This window comes from Electrophorus electricus, chromosome 8 (assembly GCF_013358815.1).
Source record: "Electrophorus electricus isolate fEleEle1 chromosome 8, fEleEle1.pri, whole genome shotgun sequence".
In the NCBI taxonomy this organism is placed as follows: domain Eukaryota; kingdom Metazoa; phylum Chordata; class Actinopteri; order Gymnotiformes; family Gymnotidae; genus Electrophorus; species Electrophorus electricus.
This window is the reverse complement of record NC_049542.1, coordinates 20,785,976-20,811,003: the sequence shown is the minus strand read 5'-3', so window position 1 is coordinate 20,811,003 and position 25,028 is coordinate 20,785,976. Positions and strand designations below refer to the sequence as shown.

The 25,028-nt window shown below is 42.3% G+C and overlaps 1 protein-coding gene across 4 annotated transcripts; it reads right to left on the bottom strand.

Moving 5' to 3' along the window:
- Window positions 1-588: 588 nt before the first annotated feature.
- Window positions 589-21,037, bottom strand: fam49al (family with sequence similarity 49 member A, like). 4 transcript variants are annotated; one of them, XM_027006404.2, is made up of 12 exons: window positions 20,744-21,037; window positions 11,132-11,224; window positions 8,206-8,286; window positions 5,195-5,316; window positions 4,837-4,942; window positions 3,719-3,855; window positions 3,483-3,560; window positions 3,226-3,342; window positions 3,013-3,092; window positions 2,744-2,870; window positions 2,338-2,408; window positions 589-2,008 (listed from the first exon to the last, which is right to left on the bottom strand). In XM_027006404.2, the coding sequence occupies exons 3-12, from the start codon at window positions 8,273-8,275 to the stop codon at window positions 1,945-1,947; spliced, it is 972 nt and encodes a 323-aa protein (XP_026862205.1). In that variant the 5' UTR covers window positions 8,276-8,286; window positions 11,132-11,224; window positions 20,744-21,037; the 3' UTR covers window positions 589-1,944. The 4 variants fall into 4 exon arrangements, with proteins under 4 accessions (XP_026862205.1, XP_026862201.1, XP_026862202.1 ...); XM_027006400.2 differs by lacking the exon at window positions 8,206-8,286 and adding an exon at window positions 7,722-7,801; XM_027006401.2 differs by lacking the exons at window positions 8,206-8,286; window positions 11,132-11,224; window positions 20,744-21,037 and adding exons at window positions 7,722-7,801; window positions 10,298-10,434.
- Between the last annotated feature and the right edge of the window lie 3,991 nt (window positions 21,038-25,028).

Sequence of the window (25,028 nt, the reverse complement as noted above, 5' to 3'; positions counted from 1 at the left end):
TGACAAGTTTATTGTTGCACAAAATGTACAAAATAACAAGCAAATGGACAGTCCCCCGTCCCTCCCCCAACCAACCTGCCCTCCTCATACTCTGCCAATATAAGAGATCTGGAACCTATGACTAAAGCAAGTCCAATAGTCTGAGCCAACTGCATGGTTTCTTAGAGACAAAACACCCAATTCAGATTCACTGAACAATTGAAAATGAATAAAAACACTATTTACACAATTCTGTTTGAAGGTGTACAGCATGCCATCTATATGTTTATACAGAATATGTTTGTGAACATACTCCTGTATAAAAAAATATACTGTAAGATCAAATTAAGACTAAGGGCTATAGACATCAAAAGTACAACACTGCATTGTTGATTTAATCTTTTTTTATATAATTCATCTTTTTAAAATACGCACTCATTTTATGATGTGATCTTTTTATTTTATTTTTTTCTTAATTTGCCTCTTACTAAAAGAAATATCCTCTAGCTGAATGTAAGCACATCTGTTTCCTGGGCCTCAGGCACCTGGTGGAAAATCCTCTGCTTATTCACTTATTTACACATTAACATTCTGTGTTTCTGCTCTACGCTGTGTGTGTGTGTGTGTGTGTGTGTGTGTGTGTGTGTGTGTGTGTATGTAAGTAAGTGATTCATATGGTTTACAGTTTAAGAGAATGGACCTGCCCAACATTTGTCTTCCAGAAGGCATTGTCAGTCGCATTTGGCAATTCACTTGTGATAAGTAGAAGTAGAACTGAGGTCACTCTTTGCTGTGTTTTGCTGAGTGCTGTGTATTTTTCTAAGAGGCTGGTGTACAGTGGCCCTTTGTTTCATGGGCTTGGGGCATCACCTCCTGACCTCTTCACTCCATTCTGGATTCCTATCATACTACATGCCTCTGAATGAGAAGCAGTGGCACAGAAAATAGCTAATGGTGCTGAGCAAAATGAGTGGCTTACTCAGAAGTTCCAAGAATCCCACCTGCCACAATTCATTGGATCAGAAAAAGCTCATATCAGGCCCTTCTGTGTGTAGCCTGCCACAGCCTATTCTGTGTTCATGAAGCTGGTCACTCTTCATCCTGTATTGGCACAGCTTATTTCAAACAGCTTATTTAAAACAGTTCAGTGCTTTTGCAGCTGTTACCTTGGTGGAGTATTGCTGTACAGCACTAGTGAATAAGTTTTAACAAAATGCTTATCTTGGTTACAAAACTAGCCTGTGCTTTTTGTGTATATACAGCAACATAAATCAGTTTCATTTAATAGGTACTGGTGGATTTATATCGAGAAATGCAGGAATAGCATGACATGGTATCTGAGTCATAAATTGATTCTGTAACTGACACTCTCTAGAAGAGATGAAATCTAGTTGTATCTCGAACACTATAACTCCAGAATGCAATGAAAGAAGCATGACATGATGTGGCAAGTGTATTAAAACTCCATTTGATTCTAATGCATGAAAAGAGAGTTGATCTATACATGCTGTGGCAGGCCATTTTCAGATTTTTTTTATGTCAAAGGAAGAGTTAGAATTATTTTATATATGCAAAATTAATCTGCACAAGTGTATTGTTATATGAGCCTTTTTTTCTGATCATAGGATTTTAATAATTTCTTAGATTTTAGGGGCTCTCACCTGGTAGGCCATGGTTCTCTTTCAGTTTGTATTTCAATATACCTACATATATATCTCTCTATAATCTTTTTTTCTTTTTTTTACAAAATCAAAGACATGATGAACAATTGACAATATACTTTTTCATATTTCTCTCTGTTTTAGGTTATTGAAATTGAGATAATTTTGCGCATTAAATTTTTGTAAACAAACAGATTTCTGAGGTTGGTTCACCCAAGACTGTCAGCCATCATCTTTTGTTCTCTGTCAGTCATGTTTATTCACTCTCGCTTGCTTCCCCCGTCTCCCCCAACGTCTCCCTTTCTCATTGAAGTAGGGCACGGATTTGTTTCGAGGTGCTGTCATCATTTAGATGTCTTGTTGTATACCTGCAGGTGAGAAGCAGCACAGGACTGTGTTAAAGGCCAAATACGGCTACTCCAGCAGCTCCGGGGTTCAATACATGTGGTTCGGTTCCATCTGATTTACACCACCTGTTGACAGTTTCCACCAAAAATGTACCCTAGTTGATGACTATTGGGTGTGTGTCATATCCTCATTGAAACTTGTTCATACTTGTTTCAGTATCTTGTTCATACTGTGTCTTTTTAAAAGGAGCAGCATTTAAGACATGATGTTCTCATGTTAATCTTTAAGAAGCATGTTTCTGAAATGTACTGAAATGTGTGTGAGCATACACTTCACACCTCGTCCTCACCTCAATGCATTCAGCAGTCCCTCCACACTATTTGAAGGCTGATCTTTCAACACCTTGATGCAGCCCTTCATCTGTACAACACACACACATACACAGCACTTTAGAGAAAGGTCAAGCCCTTCTCATCCTCACCCCTACTGTGTCAATGAACATGCCTGCACACTCACTAATAAGCAATTCTGCCACACCATACCCACAAACAGATACACACAGGGTAGCTGTTTTTTCAAACAAAACTACATAAGTTGTGTAATTGCATGATGCTATGTGAACTGGAGATAGAACCTTAAGCTCAGTGAATAGAAACATCCTTTTCCTTGGAAGATACACCCTCTTACATACATACACACAAAGGTCAGAAAAAGGCACAAGTAGCAGGATCCAGAACCGTTTCTGTGGCTCTTACGTCAATCTTGGAGGTTTTGGCGAAGGCACCCACAGGATGAACGTGGTCGTAGAGGATGATGACGCCCACCATCACACGCATACAGAACAGCATGGTGTCTGTGTTGGAGAAGCGGCATCGATACTCCCTATGTGAACGCAACAGCGGCAGGTCAGTTACTATCAGTTACTCTCACTGAGCTACACAAAATCCATAAAGATGACATAGAAATGCTTGTATGGCCTGGGAGAAACCCAGGATGTTTTCTGTGGGGAAAGCAAAAAACCTACGGAGTCTCCAGCATGACCCGGCACACGCAGGCCATAGTGCTCAAGCAGTCTGTAGTGTCTTCAATGGGCAGTGTCTTGTTCTGTAGTACATATTAATGGAATAGAAGTGACGGCCACTAGAGGGCAAGAGCCTTTAGTCATTTTAATATAGTGATGGCTTTTTTGCTGCTATTTTGGAGCAGTGCTACATACTGAATTAACACTTTTACTTGCCTCTGACACAAACTTAGTTGTGGCATTGCTCAGGGTTTTCAACATGGGTGTGGCTTCCGCATAGAAAAGAGACATCCGATTGGCCATTTCGTTATTGACTTCATTCTCTGCCTCTAACTACAGTAAGGATGAATATTGGTTAGTTTGCAGGTTCTGTAGTTCCACTCACACATACATATGCTGGTGCTGCAAGCAGGTGGGCTTTCACTTTGGATAAGCAAGTCATTTTGGTTCAGCAATAACAGGAAACACATTACCTGCTGATTGTTCAGCCTATTCCTGCTTATGGTCCTCCTGTAGTAACTGAAGTCATTTTGAATGGCTGGATTTGTCATCTGGGGAACACAATGCAGCTTGTTCAGAATGCGTACTGACTACATAGCTTGTCATGTTCAGAATGCGTATTACGCTGGAACATTTAAGCACACGCACCTTTTGTCTGCATGAAAAGATTGTCCTGGTTGGAAAAGTCAGTTTTGGAGGTTAGTCTCACCTTGAGCTCATCAAAGCTGAGTGTGAAGTGCAGGATCTCTGCAAACTGCTTGGCCAGGGCCTGCTCTCTCTCCAGGTGCTGCATTGGAGCATACGGAGGGCTCGTCAGCGCCTCCAGGAGGCTACGCAAGGCATTCTCTGCAATGACAAATATTACAAAGTGCATCAAATAAAGGCCATAATGACCATATATACACTATATGTCTTTCACTTCTCATCAGATTGCCCTGTTTTTCCAGTATCTAATGCAGATCTTGTTGACCCATGTGGCATCCGAGCCAGTGTTATTTTGTTTTGAACTCTCATTGTTAGTGAGGTGGGTGGATAGCGTTAAGGACTTTGCCTAAGGGATCACACTGGAGATGCCCTGGTCATGATTGGAACCCTGACCGCTGATGCATATTTCTTTTTTTAATACATGTTAAATATGTCAGTTAATAATGGCCTACTCTTTTGAATAAAAAGAAACTATGCAGGACAGTGGCAAAGGACACAGCAGCTCTGAACAGTGTCTAGCCCTGTGTGGCATGCTCCTGAGCAATCGTCATCACTGAGCTGTTAATGTGATTAGCATGCCTTAGCATTACTCCAGAGGAGTCATGAAATATGCAGCAGCATGTCTATAAATAACAAGCTGATATGTTTTATCTGGGGGCCTGCTGAGCAGTGTTATTCTCCTGAGTTGTTAGGCAGGGAGTGAATATGCCACGATGGAGAGAAGGATACCGGGATGCGTCGGGAAGGGTGCAGCATGTGCGCATTTGTGTTCCTGCAGTCATCATTTCATTCACTCGATGTGTACCAAGTTTCTCCTGTTTCAGGTGCTCTCACATGGCTCTTTCAGGGAGGCTTCTGCAGGAGCAGTGACAGGCTGGGGCTCATCACCACCTTGATCTGCTGGATCTTCAGTGCACACACAGAGGGGGCGGGAGTGCTGCCTCTTCTGTGCTTTGCTGGCTGCGGTAACCATGGCAACGTCTCGACGAGGCAAGGCAGGCGGGAGTGCCTGCCTGCTCTCTCCGCACACAGTGGCCATATTGACTTGAGCCCCACACACGTGATCCCATTTACACTTCCGACCAAAAAAGGCAATGGCAAAGATGTTGGCCACCCACTCACCTAACCTGAGTGAAAATTCATAGAATCGTTTCAGCTTGGCCACCAGGGGGCAGACAGCATTCCAGGCTTTCTCCTGTAGCTGGAGGTCATTGGGATTCTGGATAGCCTAGGAAAAGAACAACCAAGCAATACTCAGACTGTAGATCTTTTACCAGTGAAAACCACCCAGCTTCTCTGGACCATATCGGTGCTAGTTATTTTTATTATTCTGAGTAAACCCTACGTACCCGCCCTACAGTACACTACAGCACTATGAGCATATACCTACAAAACAACCCCCTTAACACATTTATTCACAAAGAGGAACTGCGCAGTATCTTTCCAACCATTTTGGTGAGAGGTGTTGTCATGTCCTCACCTCTCTTATCTCCTGCCCGGCTCCATTGTAGGACTGCAGCTCGGCCAGTATCCCATGGGCCTCCTCCAGCACAGCACTGACCTGGTTCCACACGACTGTCTCAGCCTCCGTGGGCTGGGCATCTGCAGGAGTGCACCAGGGCCCAGGCTCAGAATTTATGGAAGTTGGTGGGAATATGATTTAAAGTCAGACAATAAGTGTCCTTTCCAGTTAAGGTTCCTCTGGCCACCTGGATGTTTTATCACCTCTGTCAGACAGGGCTCACGTTTGTTCCGTTTCTCACAGGCAGCCATTAGTTTGGCATGTAACTTGGCTTTCAAGTTACATTAGCATAGATTCACATTGATGGCAGGAAAGCAAACACAGAGTTCCTTACTTTGCTCAAATATGAAGGCCTCTTTTAAAGTCTGGACTGACCCAAGGGGAAAGTAGACTTTCCAAACTGTGAATAAATTTTGGTGTTAATTTTGTATTGTCATCCCTGACTTCAGCACAGAAAGAGAGACAGAGAGAGGATGTCCTGCCCAGTGCCACTGAGAGATGGCTTTAATAAATCAACAGATTTGTAATAACTACAGTGTTCCTCTGACTCTGAAATACATAGGGAGCATTTAGATTTTGTGGAAGAATATTGGAGAATTTGCTGTATATAAAATGGATCTCATGGGGATTGCTGCAAGTGAGTGCATAAGATGATCCATTGGGTAGTCTGGACTGGATGTGACTAAACACACCTAAATAACCCTCGGTTGGATGCACTGTGGAAACTTTATTTGGTTTATTTGAACTGCTCAGACATAGTTGTCACATTATGGCTCAGTTTGTAGACAGATAACTATGGAAACTTTCTCCAAGATATTCAGGGTGCAAGTCTATCGTGTACTGATTGCATCTGAAGTTGGGAAGGGGGTAGAAACACATTCAGCAACCCCAAATATAGGGTGAGAGAGGTCATTTGAAATTCTAGGTTTATCAGAGTGGGTATATGTTTAAAGGGGTCTGTTTGGATGACAAGCTCTGCTAATAAGCACATGAGCTGTATGAGCGAGGTGGTCTCACAGCCTCAGTCAGTGAAGCAGCTGTCTTCCTGAAGTGCCATAGTGTATGCTCAGTAGTGTAGCCTGGTTTAATTACCCTATTAGAGCCTCTCTGTCTGTATGAATTTCTGTCTATGTCTCTCTCTCTCTCTGTCTGTCTTACCCTAGAATTTGTGCTTTTTATCTTCAGATCTTTAACATTGTATGTATGTGCAGTGTAATTCAATGATAATAAAACAATAAAACAATAATCTTTATATTGATAAATGCATCAACTTTTGGTAAGTATCACAGTCTTTTCTTTCATTGTTATGTTACAAAACCTGGCAGTAAAAAGAAATTGTTTTTGTATTATATACAGTTCTGGTTTAGTTGTATGTAATGTAATTTTTATTTCCTTCTTTAGATCTCAAATTCATGGAGTGCATCTAGAGGACTTTCAGCCTTATAGGGAGATTATAGGAGACTAATGCTGCTGTAACTGGAGATGTGGTATGATCATTTGTCAGGGGTGTCACAGGAGAAAAATATTTTAATCCTTTGTTTTACATAGAATGTAGCAGAAGGCTGTGAGAAAGGAGAATGTGAGCTGTGACAGAGGTGACCATTGTATGCTGGAGACAGTACAGAGGTGAGCAGGGAGGCTATCTGCACTCCTCTTACGCAGCAATCCACAAAACTACAAAGCGTTAACACACCTCCACTACTAAACAGTAATTTGCCATATATAATTCTAACGGCTTGGCACAAGCCTTTAGATTGAGCAGTTAAGAAGTGACACTATCGATTTGGGGAAATTATTAAAATGTAAAATTAAATAATGTTAACTGAGTTTTGGCCACACTGCGTAAGAGCTGACAGCACAGCAGCCTTTCTGAGCCTACTGGGCACTCATGCAAGTGGAGCTGGTGTAGCTCTGGAGAGGAGATGGTAGAGGTGGAGCTGGCCAAGGAGTGGAGGTTTTGGAAAAGCAGTTGTTATTTGGGAAAGGAAGAAGTGTTAAAGGGGTTAAAGGAGAGTCAAAAAGAGAACAGAGAGAAATGGAGATTCCCAGTGCAAGAGGCTATGTCCACTTCCATTTCCTCAGTTCATACACAAGCTGTTTTAACTAGCTTTCCGTGCTTACTCACCCACTGAAAGCCAAACAAAATTTCACATGGTATGGACAGGTGACGTAGACATAGACTATGGGTAAGGGGGAGAACTAATGGACAATGGAGGTTATTTTGCATGTATGTCATTGCAATCTAACTGCAAAGATAAGAGATATTTAGCACTGTGCACACTAGACTTGGAAAGAAGACCGATCACAATCATGGCCACTGCACACTGAAACTCTTGAATGCACTTTTTTTGTGTGTGAAAAAATAGAGGACTAGAGAAAAAAGGAAATAAAACCTGAGATGACAGCGAATGGGGAGGGACAATGAATAAAAAAAAGAAAAAAAAGAAAGAAACAAAACTCAAAAATAAGAAGCAGATGATCTCACGTTCAAAGTCAAGGAAAACTATTGGGCCATGCTCAAGTTCGGTGCAAGCCAGCACTTTCAGGAGATTTCCCATGATCCCCCTGGAACAGAGAGAAGGGAGAGATATGTGGGTGATGGAGGGTCAGGGAAATGTGTGTGTGGTGTGTACATGTGTGTACACAGATATGTGCGGAATCAGGGGATGTACACAGTGTGGGGGAGTGGATGAAAAGGACTAAATAGTACTGTCGAGACTAGGTGGACAGGGGCTTTGGAGGTGGTGACATGATATAAAACATTGAAACTTCTTCCAAAGTCCTTTTTCTCTATAAATGAGTTTCTCCATACAGGTGTGAGGATGCACAGAATCTTTCAGCCCATCACATTGCCTTTGTCATCAACCATCTTATGTTTTTCGCCCCACACCTTCTCCAAGCTCAGCACATCCACCCTGATGTTGCACACACACTGACACATAACACACCACACAGCAATGAGCACTTACTTTCGAAGTCCAGAAAAAAATGTGGACAATTTTCTAAATCCTTGCCAAGGACCTTAATGAGGTTCCCCATGGCCAGCAAACCTAAGCAAGGGAGACAACAGATGCATACAGTAGAGAGCAACACAACCACTTCAGTTGGTCATCAGCCTGGCTCTAGACTGAAGCTGGATCTCACTATGCATTACATAAGAGACACTTGCAGGCAGAGATGCACATGTGTTTTGTTGTATGATGTCTGACAACCTGGTTTAGTAGTTTTCAGTGCTTCCAGCACTGCATTCTTTAGGTATAACCAGATAACTTTGTGCATGAGCCACTGGGTCACTGGGGATAGTTATCTTATAGGCAACTATAGTGACAAACCTGGTGTGGAAATATATATATGTAGCAAGGACTGTTTCACTGGTCGTGGCACTGAGCTGACTCTGTCTCTATCTCTCTCTTACTCACTCTATCTCTCTCACTTTCTCTTCCTTTTTCCCCCCATCAGTGTTTTTATGTTTGTTTTTTGTTGTTGTTTTTGTTTTAAAATATGTATCTTATTGTCCTGCCCTCAGCACCTGGTGGTGCTGCAGGTTTTGGAGGACCATGCTATGGGTAATCTAGATCAATTTGAGCCATTACTGTATTTTGTCAGGGGTGCTGGGGAATTGGTCAGGGGATGTACACTGTGAGCATATCTAGCTCATATGCATACCAGGGCATTGACATCTACTGGGCATCATCAGTGTTGATTTGCAGTTACCCTCAGTGAAGCCCTCAGGCTTCATCAGAATAAAGGAAGTACATCTTTGGTTGTGGTTAAAGCATTGATTAGACCTTGTTTTTAACTTGATAAAAAAATGTAGATTTGCTCACTGAGGTCTTGGACTATAGAATGCTCAGCTGTTTCTAAGATTTCAAACTAGGTATTTCCTGTTATTTAGCATGTTTGCTGTAATGCATAAAGTGAATAAAGCAGTCATTTAAGGAAAACATGGAGGAAAATAAGCCACCCACTTGTGTTTTGCTTGACTAGCAATATTAGAATAGTTCAATGCCACCACAGTAATAGTAAAAACAGCATAAAACTCTCAATAAACACAGCAATACAGTACATTATCATGAAGAATAATTTGTAAAGTAGATATTATTTTTTTTATGTAAAATATTGTCTTGCCATATATATTAAAAATATATTCACATGATGCTTAACCACTGAAGACTATTCACCAACCTTCACTTCACACATCACCATGTATAAGAGACCAAGCCCCTTAAACATGATAAATGCTCAAGGGACTCCTGAGATGGCAGTTTCCCAGGTGACTTTGTTAATGTCATGAAAAGCATTCTCCGCTTTCTCAAGAGGCTCAAGTGCGTTTATTGTCAAAATGCATGTGCCATAATAGAATCTATAAACATCAGTCACATGGGGTCTTCAACGCCACCTCTCCTAAATGCAGTAAGCCTAACAAACACAGCAAAAGCTCCTGGAAACACTGACATAAGCATTTGATGTGCTGAAAGAACAATCCTATTTCAAACAATAGGGTTGCTACCCTCTTATTTGGCGTCAAATGGTGATGCAATGTGTGGATACGCTCACACAGTACAGAGACTGCACTTCCTTTATCACTGCATGTATCCCGGCAACCACCAATACAGCCCTGTTTCCATGGCCGGCCCACTGGGCTTTCCCTCCAATTCTGTTTAGCTGGAGCCATCATCAGCCTCAAGCATCTGAGAATGTGCCTGACAATAACAAGAAAGTCCACTGAACTGCAACCCACCTTTCTGCTGGACCACTCCCATGGCTGTATGAAATTACATGGCTAGCACAATTTTGGACTAAACGTAAGGCTAAACAAGCACCTTGTTTTGGTTTCAAACACAAAAAAGCTAGCCCTCTTCAGTCCAGTAGGAGCAGCAAATACTAAGTGTTAAGCATTTTAGCCGTATGCCAGTTTTAAATGGGACGGAGAACTGCAGTTTAGCTCCAGCTCTGCCATCTTCATCACATCGTAGTTGCTTTCTCAGCAAAATGCCTGCTGGGAATTATTCCACTGCAGCTTACGCTTCAACAGAAATGTGTTCGTTTGTTGTTACCTACCAGCCACCACACGCTTGCCTTCTCCCACCTTTCTGGGTTTCCTCTTCCCCTGCGCTTCCTCCTCAGCCTAGCAGCCTTGTGCAGTCACAGCTGCAACTCCACATGTAAGCATCTCACTGTTCTTTCACGCTTCCCTTTTTTTGACTGCTATTTAAAGGCAAGTTTTGTGTGCGCGTGTCCGTGCTTGTAGGTGCATGTTTCTGATTCTGTCTGATAGAATCGCTTCTCTATGGTCCTATATAAGAGAACTGATGCTGTGCAGAATGCTTTAAACTAAGCCTGGGGTTAGGTGACTCTGTAAGTGCAATTTCCTGTGAATTAAATAGCACTCTGAACTGTATTTGGTTTAATCTTTCCATCAGTTCCACACATAAAAACCCTCATAAAAAGCCCCTAACATTTTGTTCCATTTTCTTTTAAAGGTTTACAGTCGACAGGTGGTTTTCTTTTTCAAACTGTAATTTTGTTTTTTTGTTTTTATTTTGAAGTTTAGTGTTCATTCAAGTCCTCAGGCATAAACGAAAAGATAAGTGGGAAAAACGACAGTGCTGACTTTGGAGTACAAATTGTCTCTGAGGGCAGGCAGTGTGGAGTAGCCTGAAAGGCGAACTGAAACACTGCTGATAGTAAATAGGAAGTAGGTCTGTTAGTCATGGCCCTGCCTCACCACTGAGGGGCTGGACACACTCTGTGTCTTGCCACTGAAGGGCTGGACACATACACTATTCGGCTCTCTAATCCTCCAGTCTTTTTGTATCCCCTCCCTCCATGTGCCATATGGCTATGAAACAGAAGGGTGCCATGGGCCATCACTGGCCATCTCCTGCCTCATACCTTTGCTTGCGAGTTTCCTCTGAGAGCACGTCACTGCATCCACCGGGTGCCTGTCTGCTCCTCTCGCTCTACCACAGCATCAGCGTCCACCACCTGAGAGAGAGAGTATGGGAACTACTGAAAATGTGGCCTGCCACAGAAACAACATGGAAGAGAGCAAGAGAGGGAGGGAGCTGAATATAATGCTAGGCTTTGACCTTGGCTTGCTTGTCTGTCAGTGAGGCAGCAGGCCAAAAGGGATTAGATTGTAGGATGTGAACATGGTGTTTTCCACACAGATGCAAACACATATTGGAACATTGTAGGAAAAGAATTATTATGTATATGGTGTACAGTAGAAGCATGAGGCAAATCAAAGTTATGAGAATCGATTTTATTGCAGGCTTTTGAGAAATGCTAGAATTGCAGAATCGGTTACAGTCTTGAATGTGTGGTGACAAGTGAAAGCTTTTACTTCTTTTTTTTAGTGAGAGTGTTAGTGAGGGTGCATTTGCTATGAAACAGAAAGTGAACACCCTTTGGTAACTTCTCAATTAACCAAATTGTGCTAGCCTACATGTCAGCTTGACTTTGAATAATGGACAGACAGAGTTGTCCATTTTTAAAGATTGCTGATAACACCTGATAATGAACTAAAATCTTTGGTTAACCTTCATGTATAACCAATCACACATGCTGCTCTGAGCCCTCGTAACAGTATTTGAGAGTAATTGACAGCATGCACATTACTCTTTCATTGTGCAAAAGCATTAGATGCTCTAAGAATAGTACTTTCCAAGATGACCTGTTGACAGTCAGCAACTGCTGAAATCTGCAATTCCAGAATGAACCTTTCAAAATGATGCTGCTTATTATCAGACCTCATGACTTTGTAGACTGCATCTTTAATTAAGAGTACAAATGAACACATATCAAATCTAGAATGACGTTAGAAATTAGAAATGCATTTCATTCTGAACTACATGTGTGTAATGGGGTCTTATGTAATGTTCAGCCCTATCCCATTCCCTCAGTCTGTTTGACAATTAGGTAAATAACCCCAAAGAGGAATCCTTGATTGTAGTCTGTGGGCAGGTCACACTTTAATTCAGTTTGATTTGAATCAAGTGTCTCTGCTGCTGGAGTCTATAAATCTGACATAGCATCTAAGACACCCACATACACACACTCAGCCATATCCTCTAAGAGTTCCAGTGAGCTCCATGAATAATAGAGGTGTCCACTCAGTAAATCTGCAGGAACATGTGTCATGGTCCACAGTGCTGTGCTGTCTGCAGTGGCTTTTGAGCAGCCTGCTAGTTGGACAGACCCCTATGCTGGCCCAGTTACCTGACAGCTGGATGGACCCCTTCACTGCCCTTGCAGCCCTCAGACAGCTAGTAGCTCTGACTCCAGAACAGCCCTATTAGCCTGAGTCATGATCAGGAAGTCCACAGTGACTGAATCAGAGCAGTTGGTTTTGAGGCCATGGCATATATATACATTGATTGCATTTGGGTCTCATCTTACTTGGCTGTCACAGGGTTATTGAGATGCCAGTGTTTGTATGGGGCAGTTTCTCTGTAGCCTAATGCTTTGAAGGGTACTGACTATTGTATTGTTCACAAATTTCAAGGTCATTAAAATTGAAAAGATATTTTTGAGGAACTTGACTGTGTAGAAAAGTTATTGTTCGGACCGAGAATGGACTGCTTAATTCACAACCACAGATGGTTAAATATCATATTAGGATTAGTATTTGTATAAGTTTATTTCTTTAGAACTCAAACTGATGGGGCAGAAGGATGTCTGTAGGACAAGACACAGCAAGGCCAACCACTCCTCAGTGAACTTTCATCTCTGGTATTGACACTTTGACAATACATTATTAGGTTGATGAGGTTTAATCTATAAGACATGCACTACAATGGTCAGCCTTCTCTGAGATGTGCTGCTCTTGGCTTTACTTTGAGAGAGCAGAGAGCTTCTGTCACTGGATCTCTTATTTCTGTAACACAAAGTAACAGATTGAAACCAAATGTAGAATACAATATCAAGACCTTGACTGCCTTGACATGATCTTTATATGACATTTGTGAGAAGGTATGGCTAACAATGGAAGCAGTGAATCCTGAACCAGGTCTTGGAGGCGTGCTTTTGTGCTGAGCACTCTTCCAGTCTGGCCTTGTTTGGTGGATGACTGCAGCAGCCGTAACCTCTATTTCCATCATGAATTCCGCAATATTTGAATTAGTGCAATTCAGGCATTTCTCACAGAAATATTTTAATCCCCTTTCATTATATGTTTGCAGTTATTTGCTTATGTGAATGACTTTTTTGGGGGAATAATATCCCTCTACCAACTACCACTCTTGCAGAGAACTTTAGAATCTTTTTTTTTTTTCTTCAAAAGCTTATCCTTTGAGTTTTGTAACTGCTCTTATAGCCAACGCTCTATACTGTTTCTATAGCTATGTATTTCTGGACTGATTACATATTAAAATGGGACAAATAATTTCCATTTAATAACTACACAACATACAAATGAAGGCAGATACCTGACACCAAAACCAGAATAAACTCACCCAGCCTTATATTCTTTCTTTGCAACATGTAGCATAGCATGCATACATCCATCCTTTAGTCTTGAGGAAAGAACCCTATTCCAAATAGACATAATCGCTGAAATGTAGCTGTGGATTTATGAGGGTGTCGTCGTGACGAGAGAGATCAGGTCGTGACAGATTCAGTTTTCCCCTCGCATGTCTGAAGTAGGTGAGAATTCTCTCTGAAGGAGAGAATGTTGTTAATAATTCTCTCTCTCTCTCTCTCTCGAGCTGATGCAAGGCAGGCTGAGCCAGACCTGCTGGTAATGAGATGCCACAAGCAAAAGACCAGAGACCATCAGCCATTGCCCAGCATTGTCCTCAGCACCTCTCTCCTGTGGGAGCAATCAAGAGGCGGAGGCGTAGTGGGGAAGGAGCTCCATCGCTCCCTCTCCCCTTCACCTGAGACCACATTATAGAAAAGGCAAAATGGTGCTACAGCTTAAGAATTGACAAAAGAAAGATTGAGTATGGGTCTAAGGGGAAATTTTCATATTGTTTGATGTTTCTACATAGAGGGACTCAGTAATCCATTCATTAACTTTTATTGTGGTCAGAAGCAGAACATTCTGGAATTGTACTGCCATCTTTAGTTATAACCAAGCAGTTATCACTCATTCGCAAAAGGATGCTTTTTTTGAATAAAAAGTTTACTGTAGCAGTTTCACTGCCTTGCACGTTTTTCCAGCGCATGCTTTCATTGTTGACAGTGTGATGGTGTTCAAATATCCAGTGCTGCTTTTCCTAAAGAACAGCTGTCTCAGATAATTTTCTGGGGAGCCCCTTTATGAACATGAATGTAAGGAGAATATCTTTAAGCAAAAGGTATGAGCAGTATGCATGCACATGCACTTGTATACACAAATTCTCCTTTTCTGTCTCACACACACACACACACACACACACACACACACACACACACACACACACACACACACATTCCTGTATTGTGCTATTGCTTTACCTTGCTCTCCCTCCCTGTGGTCTGCATGAATGGTAATCAAATGATCTTCCCCAGACCTCTCTGCTGTCTTCCAACAGAGCCACTGTGGTAGCTTTTCCAGCCCCATAAGCACGTGTGTTGGCATGTGTCTGCATCTCCATAATGGTGTATGTGTGTATATGTCTACAGCCCTGTTAAGGGTATGTGTTGGTGTGTATCTTCAGCTGATGTCCTCACTCTTGCTCCCACTCTAAGGGGTTTTAATATGAAGGACTATGTCTATGTGTTTTTGGCCCCCCACATGTGAGTATTTGTGTGAAAATTAATTAGTCTTTGATAGCTAGAAGCTGATGAGTTGACTCAGATAGGAAATGTGTGTGCTAATCATTCTCTGCATGTTTGAGTTTGTTTATATTATTGGAGTCTTTGAGTCTGTATCAGCAGCTAGCCCCTTAGCATGCAGCATGCCCTGAGCTGGAATGGCTGCCAGATTAATACCCACCACCCGGTGCCCTCTGCTCTGCCCGCTGCTCCTCTTTCTTGGGGCTTAAAGATAGATGGCTGAGGGAGATGAGTGGAGATGAGAAGACCAACTCTGGTGCATGAGCCCTGCGATCATGCTGAGGCTACAATTCCAGATAAGATTCAGCTAAGCCTAGTACGATTCTAGAGATAATAAATGGTTTAATATGAAGAACTTACCAGACTTCACATCAAAAGATCATGAAAAGTATCTTGTGCTACTCTCGACTCCCTCACATTATGTAACAGTCTAAACTCTTTATTGACTGATGAAGTTTCATAGTTTACTTACTTCCCAGTAGCTAAACTGAACAGGACAGTGTTTTTTCTCATCATGGCATTGGAGCTGGGTTTATGCAGGTGGTCAGCTTGCGCTTGGTCACGCTTACTTAAATAAATGTCAATTAGCGCTTGGTCTATTGCTTTTACTTGCTCTCTGTATAACCACATCCTGACCATGCAGTTGTGGGGGAAGCATGCACAGGTGCTCAGCACCGACCACTGCAGAACAGTGAGTAGATAACTATATAGGCTGATCAGCACCATACATTCCTCCAGCAGTCAGCAAGGGTGTGGTGCATCTCGGTGTGCTGTTCTCTGAGCATGCTGGCCTCTGAATGTGTTGGCACCACAGTGCTAGAGTGCAGACTTGCCCAGCCCATCACAGCTGTCTCTCTCTGCCAAGGCCATATTTAGCGCTTCCTTTCACCCACCCTCTCCTCAGGCCTGCTTGCCGGGCTCAAAGTTGGCTCTGGCATAACTGTACATCAGAGTCTCTGGCCAAACAGAGGGTTCCAAGGCCCCAGGAGCTGCTGAGTTAGGACCAAGGCCAGTCCGCCTCTCTGCCACCCATTGGAAGACAAGACAGGGTATACTAGGGTGGAGCTAATGAAGGACAACAACAGTTGCTGAGAGAATAGTCAACTCTGGAATTGTGTTAAATTCTAAAGTGAAAAAAATTAGAATATTGACTCACTTTGCCTTTAACTTCTACTGTATTACTATAAATGTGATTTCTCAAAATGTGATTTCTCATATGGCAAGAATATTAAACCTTTAAGTTGTTTTTTGCTATATTTTTAGAAGAGACTGTTGTAAATGCGCTAAGGTCACCACAAATTGCCTGAAATACCTTAGTCTACTGCAGTTCTTGCTTCTATATGAAATGCATGCTTTTACATAACTTAAGTCTCAGTATTAATTGGCCATTTGAGCTAGTGTAATTAACTTTAGAGGGGTGTGAAATACACTGGTTCTAATCCATTTATTATTCATTTAATTCAAATCATGAACTGAATATATGGAAAGTATCCTATTTGAATCAGCAATTCCTTTGTACCAAGGAATAGAAAAAGTTTAACAATTAAGGTTGCATAAAAATGCCTTATGGTCATTCTAGTATATCGCATGAGTAAATCACTTTGTAACCCATTAGCAAACACATTTCTACAAATGGCGAACTGTTATCTTTTTATGCTTGTAATGAGATGGAAAAGGTAGTGAATATATGGTCCTGGATTTCTGACCTCTAAGACTGATCAAGTATGCTGCTGATAGATGTGTGCTGCAATCATCTGCTCATCTAATCATGTAATTCACCTCCCCCTCCTCATCTAGTCAGCTCTGTAAGCACAGGATCTTGTCATAGCTACTGCCATTAGCATGGCAGTCTGCCTTCCACTGGCTTCATGTAGGTGAGCTCAAGTTGCGTACTTGGATAAATCAATAAGCAGTCAAATTCTATTGTAGTTGCAGGATTTATTATTCTAGCACATTTGTTAGACATTTCCGACTGTTCTCTGTTCCTGAGTGTTTCATTTCTTATAGCATGGGGATATTTGAATATCTGCCAACAACTGCTGTGATAATAATGTAGATGACTACACAGCCACGTTTTCTTAGTTTGACCTTGTGCTATAGCAGTTTGTGGAGAGTGTGTTAAAGAAGATCTTTGTAAAGAACTGAACTATATTTAATGTTATCTCAGAACAATGACCCAACCTTTAAGTTGAAATAGTGGCAAATTACAGCAATGACTCTTCAAACATCTACAGAGTATGTGCTCTTTACAAAGTTTTGTAGTTAATTCAATCCCCAACCCAACCCCAACCATCAAACACTTCTCACAGTTCTTCTTACACACACACACACACACACACACACACACACACACACACACACACACACACACACACACACACACACACACACACACACACACACACATATACACACAATACACATGAACATTACATACACATACACACACACACAGCTGTACTGCAGTGGTGACAGTATAAGCTTATTTCAAGGTTACTCCAAATCCCTTGACACCCCCTACTGCAATCCTGCTTCTTGTTATCTTATTTCCCATGCTGCATACCTGCCAGGGGAAGAGTTAGAGAAGGGGCTTCTATATCCCCCACCCTCAGTTCTGCATCTCCACGGCTACTGGCCAGCAGAGAGAATGCACAAAAGAGAGAACTCACAACAAAGAGAAATCAAAGCATGGCTAACATACAGCACAGAGAACTCAAAGTTCAGAGAATGCACAGCAAATAGAACCCACAGCACAGAGAACTCAAAGTATATAGAGAACTCAAAGCACAGAAAACATATAGCACAGACAAGTCAAGTCACAGAGAATGCACAGCAAATAGAATCCACAGCACTGAGAACATACAGCAGAGAGACCCATTGAACAGAGGACAGCTTAGAGAACCAGAAGCATACAGAACCCATGGCACAGATAACACACAACACAGAAAACCAACAGCACAGAGAACCCCCAGCACACAGAACATACAGCTCTCTGAGTCTTTTGTGGACCAAGCAACACACTCCAAACTGCTAGTCTTAGTCTACTTCCACAAGCCATCTGGAAAAGTGATCTTCCACCAGTCTCTGCCCCCACTGGCACCAGGCATTGTGTTGCTAAGGTTACTTCAAAAAGCAGCATCTGTGACATACTCTATGGATCCCCATATCTTATCTCAGGGCTTCTTATCTCATCCCACCGAAATCAATACTTCAGAAATCACTTCCACAATTTGGAAAGTTAAATCATCAGTCCAAACCATCCATTCTGCCAGTGAAATCTGTGCTCCCTACCCAATCACAAGATAACAATCACCTCTCTCTACTTTTACTGCCATTGTGAGGTTATTCATCTAGCTGTGCTTGGGTACATGCTGTAACAAATCTATGTACTGTATGTATTGCATGTATTGTACCCCATTTGTGCACATTATATATATTGTGTATTCAGTTAATGAGTGCTGTGTATAGCTGTATAAAGTGTGCTGTCCATTCATTTATATTTTGTCACTGCACCTACCTTTATCTTATTATTGATAGCACAAAATTACAAAATGTCAAATATGCAGAAAGAAGGGAATAGACTCATTAATTCCTATCCAGTTAGTCTCTATATAGACATACACATTCCCTAAGAATTTATCCCCTGGGCCTTTTTAACTCCAATTAACTGTGAGGAAATCCTGTTGGTCCCTGTCACTATTATGGCTTATGGTAACTGCAAACAGCAAGAAAGAAGACATTTTGTACTGGAAGGCCGTGTAAGTGAATTCCTGTGTTTCTAGCAGATTTGAAAGAGATGTGATGACTATGGAAAGACTGGATGAAGAGGACTAGATAGGCAGCAGGAGGATGAGAGAGAGAGAGAGAGAGAGAGAGAGAGAGAGAGAGAGAGAGAGAGAGAGAGAGAGAGAGAGAGAGAGAGAGAGAGAGAGAGAGAGAGAGAGAGAGAGAGAGAGAGAGAGAGAGAGAGAGAGAGAGAGAGAGAGAGAGAGAAGGCGAGGCATGTTTCCATGGGCGAAAGGGAGAGATTTTGGGTGAGAAGCATGCATCAGCTGCTGCAGCCAATCAGAGTGTTCCTATAAAATGTTCAAAGGGAGTGTCCTAGCAACAGACGTGTATGAATCTTTTCAGGCTCTGTTGATTCTGTATATGAGAATCAGAAATTTGTTGGCATAATTCACAAGGAATCTTTGCTACATATGCTAATACATTTTTCATTAGCATATATATTCATTGTTTGATTCAATTGGATTTAGAAGCTGAATAAGGAACAGATTTTCAACAGTCTGTGTTGTGCAAAAACCACTGACAATGGATCTTGTTAAGGTCTATACAGCCATTTAACTCTAATATTTTGGCTCCAGTATTGGCGCATTAGTGCTGGGTCAGACACTCTTTGTTTCTACACTTATCTATGTATATTTTATTTCTATAACAAGAGTATGAAACTGGTTCTGTATGAAAGCTTTATTATGGATTCACCCCTGCAAATCCATTCATCATGCTTTAAAGAGAAAACAGATTATACTCAAACTCTGGAAAGCTTGAGAATCAGCATGAAAATCATGGTTCTCTCTCTCTCTCTCTTTCTCTCTCACTCTTTCTCTCTCTCTCTGTCTCTCTCCCTGCCTCCCTTCTTCTTTCCTTCTGTCTCTCTCTTTCCCTCTCTTTCTCTCTGCCTTTCTATCCTCATCAAAACACAAGGCTCATGTTGTGTGTATGTATGAGAGATCTTGTTATTTTACCACTTCATTCACACATCTTTCCCTCATTTCTTCAGAGGTGTGAAGTCTTTTTTAGTTCCCTCCTTTCATTTGAGAGTAGCCATGGAATTGAGTAGAAAAAAGGAGTGGTTCATCCATTCACTATCTCATTCATTTTTTTTTCTTTTTTCTCTCTGTCTTCTTTGCTCCCAATTTGTTCCCACCATTTCTACACTGGCTATTGTGTTTTAGCTAGGTGTGAAAATGCACAAGGTTAAAACACACACCCCAGCTAATCAGTGCTGCATGCTTAATGTCTTCCTCTTCATGCCTCTCCAAATGTCACCCGAGCAGTAAAATGGCATTTCAAACAAAGCTAGCACCAGGTTCTCATAACTAAATTCAGGGAACATCATCACAATTTGTAAAGAATATCCCTGGTAGGCAGTAGATTTTATTGTGGTAACTGATGGTTTTATGTTGAGGATGTAAAAATCAACAAAAAAATCAATCTTTTACCTGATTGATAGTTAAAATTGTGCTCTGGTGCAGAAATAGAATCAGAATTTACAGTACTGAAAATTTAGACAATATAGAAGTATTATGTACATGTACATGGAGGATGATGCTGATCTATTGTACTGCATAAACACACTGCAGACTGTGGCATGTATGTGTGTGTATATGCACATATATGTTAATGTGATTGTTTGCAATCCTACAGTGCACTGCAGTGAAAGAGGACAAGCCCCAGTTGACTGATCTCTGCGTGATGAAAGTAGAGCATACTCTCTCTCCCCATCCCTCCCTTCTTCTCTCTGTTCTGCATCTTATCCCAGTCTAGCCCATGTATGGCTGGCTGCAGAGGATGCCGGCATGGCAACTGGCGCCACTGCCATGTGCCTACGCTCTACACAAACCATCTAACCCCAAGCCCCAAGACCCCAGCTGAGGAAGGAGACAGAAGGGAGAAGCAAGGAGCAGGCAAAGGAGTGAGGGAGCAGAGGAATGGACACATAGAGCTGGTGGTGCTGCTTACCGGCGAGATGCGTTCCAGGGAGGCACCGGTGCTCCTGCTCTCTCTTCAGTCAACAATAAGGAATTGGGGAAAAATTGAGCAGACCCCCCCCCTCAGGAAAACACAAAGGACAAAAGCGTGCGCTGAAAAACAACACTCCTTTCACTTCCCCGGCAAGCTGCACGACTGTGGTCCTCCCTGAACGCACGAATAGTGTCTGCTTCAACCTCTACCTCACGCTGCGTGTGTGTGTTTGTGTGTGCATGTGTGTGTGCATGTGTGCGTGTGTGAGTGTGTCAGTCTCTTTCCCTGCCTGCCTCTCTGTCTCTCCTTCTCACTGGCTTGCTCACTTGCTCACTCAGTTGTTGAACACTCTCTCTCTCTCTCTCTCTCTCTCTCTGTCTGTCTGTCTCTTTCACTGTCTCTCGCCACTCAAGACTCTCTGCTTAGCAGCTGCTCAGCAATGAGAAATAGAACGCTCTGTTCTATCCCCCCCACCTCCCTTACAAAGACCCCCCTCCCAACTCATCCCCTTCACACCCCCTCCCCTCCCCCTGACTAACAACTGACATCTCCAAAGCCTACTGGCAGGACTGAGTGTGAGAGAGAGAGAGAGAGAGAGAGAGAGAGCGAGAGAGAGAGAGAGAGAGAGACGCGTCTCGTACACATTTTTGTTTATGGCATGGTGAGTGTTATTTAACCCTTTCCTATACCACCCCCAACCCCACCCCCCACAGCAGGTGTGTGTGCGAGACTGCTTCTGTGGTCAGTGCTGATGGGCCATTGCTGTATTGATGGACCTGAGCAAACGATGCCTCTCACGCTGGCCTGGAGGGCGGGAATAGTTTGCCTTTGCTTATTGTTTGCCTGTGCAGTGCTCTCCCTCCTGCCAGGCTGGTGGCAAGCCTGCCTCAAACCCATTCTCTCTCTTAACAACCCCTACCCCCATCTCCCCAGCATGGGTGTCAACATGCCCACTTGTATGGGCCACAGCAGACAGCCCTCCCCCAGAGTCCGTGCCTGCACAGGGAGGGTCTCTGGACCATTTCACAGTGCCCAGTTCCACTAGAGTATTTGGTAATTTGACCCATTTCAGACGTACATTCATAGGGATGGGGCATCAGTTGGTGTATCAGATTCTACTTGCATTCAGCTCATGTGACTCATACTCAGTGTTTATCATCTCTGCAGCACACCTCCGGAACGAGCAGCCTCTGTGCCCTGTACAATCGCCTCCTGCAGTCGTAATATATGTCTTATTCATATGGGAAGATTGTATGTTGATTTATTTAAGTATGAGTCATCCTTGGATATTGAGCATGGCAAATTTGCATTATCATTGATTTTCAGTTTGAGTGCTACAGCATAATTAATTACCGTCGATTGTAATGCCTGGTTGCAGCACGGTGGTTAACACAACCTAATCACTCTGTTGTGGTCTCTTTGAAGAACATTGAACTTCTTTCACTGGAAGTCTGATTAATAATGGAGGGACATTGAAGTAGTTCACTTTCAATGCTAACACATTGAGTTCCTCCTCCCCTATCTACTAGTGGCTTGCACCAACAGGTATGGTCCAGATGTGCAGGGAAAGCCCACTTTTAACCTAGTCACCATCCAACTGAACAGACAACATATTCCATTGGACTGTGAGAGGTAAATCTTTTCTTTAGTAAGCACATGCAGTGTAAAAGTTGAATGTCATTATGAAAGTCAGTTGTACACTCCGAATATTTTTCAAAAACGTCACTGACGTTTCCAGATTTTAAGAACATGAGTTAAAATTGAGTGAATCACTTAGAGTGGGGAAATGAGCAGATATATATCAAAGGCAGAAAACATCAAAAACTACCTGAGAAGGTAACTGCCACAGATTGAAGTAAGAGTAGCATCTCTGCTCAGTGTTTTCAGGCATCTCAGCAAGAAACAATTTTGTGGAGGGACAAATTTGACAAATGAGAGAAATGTGTCTAATTATAACAGTAGGTCCTGTTGTCTGCTTCCCCTTTCAATAAGACCTAATTTACAGTTTCACTTTCAGACAACTATCACTATCAGGCCTAGTGACTTTGAATACTTCATATTTAAATGCTTGCTTAGAGTACAATTACCTGACTTCCTGGTTTTTTTTCTCTATATCTGCTCCATGGTCCACCGTGTTGCTTTCTGATCCATTCTAACCACACTAGGCAGATAACACCATTTGGGGCTGATAGGAGATCAAAGATGGGAAGTTACAGGAAGATGTAATTTTGCACCATGACCAAATGAACACTGCAGTTCCCTAACGTGCTTTCACTGAAAGCTTTCATGCTCCTCCTCTTCTTTTTGTGACTGATGAACTCCATCCTGGCTCATGTCACAATACTAACATCACCTTTATTAGAGCTACACACTGAGTTTTTTGAAGAGTGATGGTGTTTGGTAACATGCTCAGGTTATATGTTTAATCCAAAATACAGAGGCATGATGCAAAAGTCTTTAAACTGTTCTTCTCAATGAACGATGCACTCAGTACAGGACTAACACTGTGCTGCAATCAGCACAGTCTAATATTCTGTAATGGGTTACCAACCCACAGAGGTGCATACAGACATAATAATCATGTGTCTTCTTTTGTGCCTGTCTCTCTACCACTCTCTCTCTTGCTCTCTCTCTCTGTATCCTTCCTTCCCTCAACTCATACTCCCACTCTCTTGCAATGCATTTTCCCCCAAGCAACCTATTTTAGGCCTTTCATTTGGGGCTCAAAGAAGCTATGTTACTCATCCACTTGCCTACTCTCCCTTTTACAGCTCGTCTGCACACCCCTGCAAAGTGCATGCAGATAGTACAGTCCAACTGCACTCTTGCTCAGCCCCGCTCACTGCTCTTACTCTCTCCTTATAAGGGCAAAATGCATTGAGAAAGACAGGGAAAGGGGGCTGTACCAGCTCACACAGACAGGTAGGGGGACAGTGGCTCTATTAAGTAGTGAGAGAGAAAAAAGAAGTGTGAGAGAGAGAGAGAGAGAGTGAGAGAGAGATGGTCCTGAAAGGACAGCGCCCAGATTCTCATTGTGAGGGAGATACTGTGCCCTGCAGTGATGATGTAAAAGAGAAGAGGGACAGACTGCAGAGTATCTTTGCTTTGGGTAAACAAACTGTAAACTTTCTGAGTGTTTGCTATTATCCACATCCAAATTGATGTGAATAAATGCACTGGGAATGGAGGCTGTACTGATCTAAAGGCAGGAAGTTGGCTCCTGGTAGGCTGAGGACCTTTGCTCCAAGCATAGGGAAGGCTGACTGAGGAAAAATAATGCGCGCGCACACACACACACACACACACACACACACACACACACACACACACACACACACACACACACTGCCTGTTTCATCATGTGACACTATTACACAATAATTGTTTCTCCAAGAATGTGACAAGATGGGCATTGTTTATTAATTTTCAAAATTCCTATGTAGCATATGCAATAAATTTCATTGTGCCAATGTGATTTTATATGTCATAAAATTTCTTTTTTAGCTTTTACTTTAAAAACTAAAAAGAGGCAAAAACATTTCATTTGGTGACTAAGATTTAGCTTAGGTTTATCTCTATGCACATAAATGTCAATGAAAGTGTAATAAAGGCTGAATGCATTCACCATACCCAGGACTCACACCCAGTCCTGACAAGAGGTAAACGTGAGCTCTGACCATGGGACCAAAGCGCCAGCTCCCTCACGTAGCAGCCAGAGCACCCACTTAACCTTCCTAAGTGACGGTCTCCGTCACAGGAAGTATCTCACAAAGAGAAAAACAAGACTATGCTTGTGTGTGTGTGTGTGTGTGTGTGTGTGTGTGTGTGTGTCTGTGTGTGTCTGTGTCTGTGTGTGTGTGTGTGTGTGTGTGTGTGTGTGTGTGTGTGTGTGTGTGTGTGTGTGTGTGTGTGTGAGGGATCTCGTTTTATGATAGTGCAGGTGAACCCTTGGCACTAATCTGCTGTAGCTGATTCTGTGTGGACAGCTTCGACTGACCGTCACTAATCAGATGTCGTGTGCATAACAGGCATGGCTTGGCAGTTAGAGCAGCACATTGATAGTTATGAGAGAGGATAATGAAAGAAATATTGCATATTATGAAACCTGCCTGTTCTAATAATTAGGTCTCAAATGCTCAATCAAGATCAATAAAGACATGAAAATTCACAGTATCAGGTCTTTACAGCAGACAGATAAAGTTGCACAGAGTTGAACTGGATCACATTTGAATACAAAACAGTAATGATTATTAATAACTCCAATTATGTTTTTTTAAGAATA